At 58.6% G+C, this 8325-nt stretch overlaps 1 protein-coding gene across 1 annotated transcript; it reads left to right on the top strand.

The window, feature by feature from the left end:
- The first annotated feature begins 3337 nt into the window (after positions 1–3337).
- LOC100346606 (leukocyte immunoglobulin-like receptor subfamily A member 2) lies at positions 3338–5651 on the top strand. The gene is made up of 3 exons (XM_070067706.1): positions 3338–3796; positions 3929–4228; positions 4432–5651. Exons 1-3 carry the CDS (start codon positions 3466–3468, stop codon positions 4488–4490), a joined length of 690 nt encoding a protein of 229 aa, XP_069923807.1. The 5' UTR covers positions 3338–3465; the 3' UTR covers positions 4491–5651.
- The last annotated feature ends 2674 nt before the right edge of the window (positions 5652–8325 follow it).

The following is an 8325-nucleotide window of genomic DNA, read 5'->3' as shown; positions in this document are numbered from 1 at the left end:
GTGGGACTGCAGGGCAGGAGGGAGAAGGGTGTTGGAAGAGTGCGGATGCCTGCCCGGCTTCCTCTGATGGCTGATTACTCTGCAAGTCTGCATTTCCCACACAGTTCAGTGAGGTGGGATTAAGCGTGTGTCTGGATGCTTCTCCAGAGTTTCCAGTTAAGGGGCTGGGGTCTCCACCCCACCACAGCGTAGCTTAGGGAGTAAAGCCAACACCTGCAGCACCGGCATCATTATGGCCTCCAGTTTGAATCTCGGCTGCTGCACTTCAGATCCAGCTCCCTGCTAATGTGCCTGGGAAAGCAGTAGAATATGACCCAAATGCTTGGGCCCTGCACCCACGTGGGAGACCCAGAAGAAGCTCCCGGCTTCTGGCTTCAGCCTGAGAGTGAGCCAGCAGGTGGGAAATCTGTCGCTGTCTCTCCTCTGTGTGTCTCTCCCTCTCAAATAAATCAGTCTCTGAAAAAAAATTTTTAAACATTCCTAGAAGGAAATACCTGGGTAAATGTGACCTCAGACTTCATCACAGCATCTTGGCTGTTGGCAAAAGTACAAGGAACAAAGGAGAAAGTGGCTGAATTGATCATCCCCAAAACTGCAGAACTCTGTGTACCATGGACAGCTATCAAGGGAACAGAAAGACAATGAACACATGGTGTAAAGATCTGGAAAACACAACAGGAAAAGCAAGGGTGCAGCTCACTCAGCACAAGGGCAGGGAACTGAAAATAATGCCACAGAGAGGCACCCCCCACACCCACCACACTGGTCACTTCTCGAAGACAAAGCAGGCAGAGTGTGGTCAGGGTGTGGGGAAATCGCAGCCCTGAGACGCGGCTGGAATGTGCACGGTTCAGCCACTGTGGCAAGAGGCTCGTAGTTCCTCAAAGCACCTGACCCAGCCTCGCCACAGCATGGAGCAGCCCATCCCCTGCACGGAGTCAGGTGCTCCCATGGACCCCACATGCTGGCAAGGGTCAGGGTCAGGCACAGTGCTCACCAGTGTGCCGAGTGCAGGCTCAGTGGAGTGTTCTTACCACCGAGGGCCAGGGGGAGGCTCTGACAACCATCCAGGGACTGTGCACACAGGCATCCGTCCAAGCACGGCCAGCAAGGCACAGGAGCCGGTTGTGCACCGGGGATGGGGGCTCAGGGAGGTGGGTCCCTGGCTCTGTGGGACTCTGCAGAGCCCCAGGAAGCTGTAAAGTGAGGATGCATGTGGCAGGAGGTGCAGCCACACACAAAGGGCCCTGCATAGCACCCTTCCCAGAAACACCCAGGGCTGGGAGCCCACAGAGCCCTGGGGCTGGGGGGCTGGAGGCTGCAGGGTACCAGCTTCCTCCTGAGGCGAAGCTGTGTGGGTCGTTCCATTTCTGCAGCTTTACTGTGAATGACACTGAGTGCACGCTTTGCCAGCTTCTGTTCTGGGAGGGGGACTTCCTCTCAACCAGACGCAGGGCTAAGGAAAGGACAGATGCCTGTCAGTGCCTTTGCACCCGAGGCTGTGATGAGATGCTGTGCATTCTCTCGTGGGGCCCCCACCCCAGTGCAGGCAGCTGAGAGCCTGCCCTCTGCCCTCCACCCCCAAACATGGCTGAGGATGGGGTCTTCCATTCTGTCTGGGACCAGGACCGCTTCTGATTCACCTCTGGGGTTGGCGGGCACTCCTAGGGACTTCTGAGGAGGGGTCCCTACCAGAACGGTGCTGTCCCCACGTCTGAATCTGGAAGGGACACTGCAGGACCCTGAGACCGGAGTGCTGTGGCCACGGCCACCCAGAGAGGGGAGGTCTCGGGCATCCACACCACAGAGACGCTGGGGGACAACGTCACCTGTTCAGGTCACTCAGGAAGCGGCACCCCCATGTCATCCAGGAGCACAGAGCCCAGGTGCTCAGATCAGGTGAGGGACTTAGGACACAGGTGCTGGGGACCCTGAGCCTCACACAGAGTGTGGATCTGCACACGGGCCCAGTCCCCTGCTCCCAGTCCCCTTCCATCAGAATATCCCAGCACAGGGTGTGAGGCATGGGACCCCGGAGGGCCTGGGGCTATGGCACCCCCATGCTCTCAGTTTCCGAGGGAGCTTGGGTTCTCTGCCCCACAAGGTGCCCTCCCCTCCTCAAGCCTCTCACTGGGACCCAGGCCAGGCGGCATAAGGCAGGACCTCACCCCAGGGTCCCTGTCCCCTTTGTGGGACCTCCTGCACCTGCCACAGGCACCGCTGGGCTGCAGCTCAGCCACACCTCGGCAGCGTCTGCCTTCTTCATCTGCTCCTGTTGCTGTCACCCACCTCACGGGATCCAGCCCCCACACCTGCACTCAGCAGCTCGGGAAGGGGAAGTGCCTGCCTCGGCCACCCGGCCTGTGCAGGGAGAACCAGAACCCTAAACGGGCAGCTCCTGGGCACGGCCCACGAGGGGCACACCATGGGTGGGGCTGGAGCGGGGGAGGGAGGCAGGGCATGCATAGCACAGCGGGCAGCAGAGGCGGGGGCCTGGCCCTAGCTGTCCCCAGAGCCCACTGTGTCCTGGGCCCTGTCCTGAGGGACAGCGGAGGAGGTCGGGGAGGGGCTGCTCCCTTCCTGTGAGGCCACAGATGAGGAACCCGTGACGTCTCCCCACTCATCTCCAGCCGGGCTCTGGGCCTGCGCCCCTCACAGCTGCTCTGCTCCACGGGGACCATGGGTGGCGGGGCCCAGACCCCAGCCCTCACTGCCCTCCTCTGCCTGGGTGAGCCAGGAACACAGGAACAATGGGAACCCTCACAGGTATGGGAAGGGACAGCGCCCTGGCCTAGCTGGGACCCCAGGGCTCAGAGGACCAGGGCGGGCCTGGGCGTCTCTGCAGGGGTGGGGAGTGGGGAGCAGCTCTCACGGGGACCTCTCTTCCAGGGCTGTGCTGGGCACCAGGGGATGGGGCACAGGTGGGTGAGTACACCCCTGACCTGGCTCAGCACCCGGGGCCCAGGCAGCTCAGGGTTAAGGAGCCCAGGGTGGCTGGGCTGATGGTGATGGCTGGGAGGGGCTGGGAGTGGAGCTGGGGAATGGGGTGGGGGAGGGGCGGCACCCTGGGGTCTGCAGCTCTGATTCCCTTCCAGGGACCCTCCCCAAGCCCTCCATCTGGGCCGACCCAGGCCCCCTGGTCGCCGTGGGGAGCGCTGTGACCCTCTGGTGCCAGGGGTCTCTGCAGGCTGAGGTGTATCGTGTGTATAAAGAGGGCAGCCCTCTGCCCTGGGAAGTGCGGGCTCAGCAGGACTCAAGACACAAGGCTGACTTCCCCATCACCATGTCCATGAGCTCCTACCACACAGGGCAGTACTGGTGTGTGTATCGGACCCCGCTCGGCCTCTCTCAGCCCAGTGACCCCCTGACCCTGGTGCTGACAGGTAAGGGGTGTCCCCTGCCTAGAGAGGCTCCAGCTCACAGAAAGAAGCCAAGTGGGTGCACGGGGCGGCACCCCCCCCCGACATGCCTCTGCCCTCCCCTGAAGAAATGTTCCAGGCACCCTCCCTGTCAGCCCAGCCAAGCCTCGTGGTGGCATCAGGAGGGAACGTGTCCCTCTCCTGTCGCTCAGAGTATGACGATGCCCGCACTGTCCATCTGCTGAAGGAGGGCGGAGCCGGCCCCCTGCACAGCCTGGAAGCCAGGTTCTCCCATGTGGCTGGGGTGTGGCAAGCCACCTTCCTCCTGGGCCCTGTCAACAGCACCCAGGGGGGCATCTACAGGTGCTACTGCGCTCACACCAGCCAGCCCCATGTGTGGTCACTGCCCAGTGAGCCCCTGGAGTTCCAGGTCACAGGTGAGGGGCCCGGTGCCCATGGAGCCTGGGTGGGGTGGGAGTTGCAGGAATGCTTACCCCAGGGGAGCGGTGAACACCTGCACACCCTGCCGGCTGCGGGATGCTCCGTCCACACGCCGTTCTCTCTCCCAGGAATGTACAGGAAACCCTCCCTGCAGGCCCATCCGGGGCCCTCGGTGCCCTGGGGAGCAATGGTGGCCCTGCGCTGTGGCTCTGAGGAGGCGATGGACACCTTTCTCCTGCACAAAGTGGGCTCAGGCGCCCCTCCCCAGCGCCTGCATGTCCCGGGCTCGGCCATGGCTGCTCAGGCCACCTTCATGCTGGTTCCTGTGACCTCGGCCCACGGGGGCACCTACAGGTGCTACAGCGCCCACAGCACCGACCCCTACCTGTGGTCATGGCCCAGGGACCCCCTGCAGCTCGAGGTGTCAGGTGAGGGCCCCAGCCCTGTCCCCTAGCCTCCAGTAAGTGCAGCGCTGACCCCAGGAGAAGGCTGGGTGGGGAGGGGACCTTGGGTCGTTCACCAGGGAGTTGGAATAGCAGAGGACTTCAGCCTGAGCGTCCGGGTCCTCAGTGCTGAGTCCATGGGGAGGACTGGGGTCTCCTCCTCCTCACCATCCCATCCCTGTTCTCAGGAGGACCGGAGCCCAGCAGCCCCTCGCACCCCCAGCAAGGCTCCCCCGCTGGTGAGTGAGCTACAGGCCGGACCCAGGGCTCAGGTAGCTGCGGGGAGGTGGGGTCCTGTGTTACTGGGTCTGGCCAGCCTAGGTGACCCTCTACGTGCACACCCCCAGCCCCAGCGCCCGAGGACCACACCATGGAGAACCTCATCCGCATGGGCGTGGTGGGCTTGGTCCTGTTGGGCCTCGGGCTTCTGCTGGCGGAGGCCTGGTACAGCCACAAGAGGACCCGGGCTGCAGGCCGGCGGTGACCTGGAGAGAGGACAGCCCTGGGTCAGAGAAGCCACGCCCTAAGGGGCAGGGACGGGGGGATTCTGTGGGCACAGTGGGGAACCGTCCCCCACGGTGTGGGTGCTGGGAGCTGTCTGGGGGCATCAGGGGCTCTTCCTCCATTCAGCTGTGGAATTCTGCCCTGTGGCTGTGCCCTGTCCCGCCTGGCTCTCCGGTGGGACAGCGCCACCTGCAGGCCGCATGTGGACCCGCACCGGCCTCCCGCCTTGCCCCGCCCTCAGGGAGCCTTTTGCTCTGTTTCTGATGAATGCAGTTCCCAGTGCGCATGCGTGAGAATCCGCGTTTCCAGCCAAGAACACGGAGCTTGCGCCAAGTAACAGAATAAACGAGCGAAATCGGATTTCAGGGTGGGCGAGGTCCATCCCACACGGGACGCTCACAGCCTCTCAGGCCCCGAGGCCTTCCCTGGGCTTGGGACGCCTTGCGTGTGGGGGCTCAGAAGGGTCACATGGGAACCGGTGCCCAGGAGTCTGACGGGCCGGTGTCTGGGCACTGCTTAGCGGCCGCTCTGAAACAAGCATGCTTTCTGTGGGGGTGCCGCTAGCCGTCATACGGCCACCCTCCAGGAGCCCCTGTGAGGTCTGTGATGCGGGCTGGGAAGAGACGCCCCAGCTGCCTTCCGGGTGCCGGGGGCTCCTCCGTCACAGCCCCGCTGTGCACCTCGGGTTCCTGCTGCGTAGTGATATGCAGGGAAGCAGAACTCCAAACTCCATGGAAGCCAAGCAGTTACTTAGGGCAAAGGGGGACTGGAGCAGCTTAGTCAGTGTGGGGCATGTGATTGGAGGGATGACAGTGGAGCTAGAAGAGTTCATGTGTACACGCCACATTAAATCCCCAGCCTGCAGGGCCAACACCCCATAAGGGCGTGGGTTTGAGTCCCAGCTGCTTCACTTCTGCTCTAGCTCCCTGCTAATGCACCTGGGAAAGCAGCAGAAGGTGGTCCAAGTCCCTGGTCCCCTGCACCCACACGGGAGATGGGGAAGACGATCCTGCTCATGGCATAGACCTGGCGCAGGCCTTTGTGGCCATTTGGGGAGTGAACCAGCAGATGGAAGACTTTCTCTCTCTCTCTCTCTCTCTCTGTCTCTGTCTTGGTCTCTATCTAGCTCTGTAACTCAAATAAATGATTTTTTTTTTAAATTTAAAGTTGTACGTATTGTGAATGTACTAAAAGTCAGCAAACTATACACTTTAAAGGGCTGGTTTTATGTTATTTGAATTTCAGCACAATAAAGAAGGAAAACTTTGTTACTCAGAATTGCATAACAATCCAACAGTTCCTCTCCTGCACATATAACCACAGGGATTGAAGCAGGAACCCAAGCAGGTGTTTGCATCCACGGGTTCATAGCAGCCTCATTCACATGAGCCCAAAGATGCCAGCAACCAGAATAAGCCCAACAGGTGAGTGCGTCCACAACAGGCAGTGTTTGTAGACACGGCTGATACTCTCCTGTTAGAAAAGAAGGAGGGTCTGGATAATTGTGGAGAAACCCTGAAGATATGACAATACAGAAATCAGCCAGTGTCACAGACACCATGGTCGGATTCTGCTCTGAGAGGTGCCCGGGGGTGCAGATTCAGAGGGCAGAACATGGACTCAGGTGTGGGGAGGGAGCGTGCAGGTGCCTGCTGAGTGGGTCTAGGTTTCTGTCTCTGCTAATGAAGATGTTTGTGAACAGGTGCTGGTGGGTACACGACACAGTGGATGTGAGAGGTAGCTACAGCCGTGAGTTAAATTTCTGTTAGGTCTGTAATCTGTGCTCTGTGAATTTCAGCTCGACAAAGGAGGAAGACACAATTACCAAAAACATTTTTGCCACCTATTTTTCCCTTTAAATACACACATAATAATTTAGGAGGTGCAGCGTGGAATTCCAAAGTGTGCTGATCTCACCAGGGTGTTCCCATCTCGTCATGTCTTGTGTTTGAGGCCCCCAGCTCCTCTTGTCGAGTTGTTTATTAAAACACTCAACAGGGCTGGCGCTGTGGCTCACTTGGCTAATCCTCCGCCAGTGGCACCGGCACCCCGGATTCTAGTCCCGGTTGGGGTGCCAGGTAGTAGTCCAGGTTGTTCCTCTTCCAGTCCACTCTCTGCTGTGGCCTGGGTGGCAGCAGTTTTTGATCCAAGTGCTTGGGTCCCGGCACCCACATGGGAGACCGGTAAGAAGTACCCAGCTCCTCGCTTTGAATCAGCTCAGCACTGGCTGTAGCGGCCATTAGGGGAGTGAACCAAAGGAAGGAAAACCTTTCTCTCTGTTTCTCTCACTGTCTATGACTCTGCCTGTCAAACACACACACACACAAACACACAAACACAACAGGTTATGTGAGCGACAGTTGCCTCCTTGTGCTGTGCAGACTAGAGCCATTCCTTCTATGTGATTACACTTGGGGACCTGTGGACCAAACCTCCCTCCATCTCTCCCACAAGACCCTTTGATGCATTATTGATCACCATCCTACTGTGCTGCTACGAGATCAACTTTTCCAACTTCCGCATAGAAGAGAGAACTTACATTGGATTCCTGGGAAGGCGTCTTTCACTTCATGTTCTCTGGTCCCACCCATTTCTCCACAAATGACTGGGTTTCATCAACACATTTTTTTGACAGGCAGAGTTAGATAGTGAGAGAGAGAGAGAGACAGAAAGAAAGGTCTTCCTTCCGTTGGTTCACTTCATTAATGGTTGCTACGGCTGGCGGGCTGCGCCGATCTGAAGCCAGAAGCCAGGTGCTTCCTCCTGGTTTCCTATGTGGGTGCAGGGCCTGAGGACTTGGGCCATCCTCCAATGCCTTCCTGGACCTCAGCAGAGAGCTGGACTGGAAGAGGAGCAACCAGGACAGAATCTGGCACCCCAAACAGGACTAGAACTCGGGGTTCTGGTGCCGCAGGTGGAGGATTAGCCTAGTGAGGTGCGGCGCTGGCCTAACACTTTTTTACAACAGAATTATAGGGTGGGAGTTGGGACAGCAGTTAAGTCACTGCTTGGGATGCCTGAATCCCACAGCAGAGTGCCTGGGTTAGGTCCAGATCTACCTCTGAGGTGGCTTCCATTGCTGCACACCTAGGAGACAGGCAGTGGCTCAATGCTTGGTTCCTGCCTCCAGGAGGGAGATTGGCTGCAGCTCCAGGCTCCTGACAACCTAGAGCAGCTCTGGCTATTACCAGCATTTGGGTGGTGAACCAGCAAACAACAGATCTCTCCCTCTTTCTCTTCCTCTTTCAAACAAAATTATAAGTATTTTAAGAGAGAATAACGATTGGCCTCTCAATTAATTTCTGCCCCTCCCATTCCCCGAAATGGGAACAAATGGTTTCTCTCTGCTAGTCCACCAAACTCTAGGCTGTATTTTCTTCCAAGGGGTTTTCCTATTCCTATCATATCTGCCGGACTAGGTTCTGTGATTGCCTGGAGTGGGAGTGTGAAGATCCCATGCCAGGAAACCCCTGTATCTTCCTTGTACCAACTGGAGATCTTGGGAAGCCACACACGAGGTGGTGGAGAAGGAACTGGGGTTGCAAAAGGAGGCTGATTCATCAGGACTACCATGGATA

Source organism: Oryctolagus cuniculus, unplaced genomic scaffold (assembly GCF_964237555.1).
Source record: "Oryctolagus cuniculus unplaced genomic scaffold, mOryCun1.1 SCAFFOLD_135, whole genome shotgun sequence".
Taxonomy (NCBI): domain Eukaryota; kingdom Metazoa; phylum Chordata; class Mammalia; order Lagomorpha; family Leporidae; genus Oryctolagus; species Oryctolagus cuniculus.
This window is presented reverse-complemented; position numbering and strand designations above follow the sequence as displayed.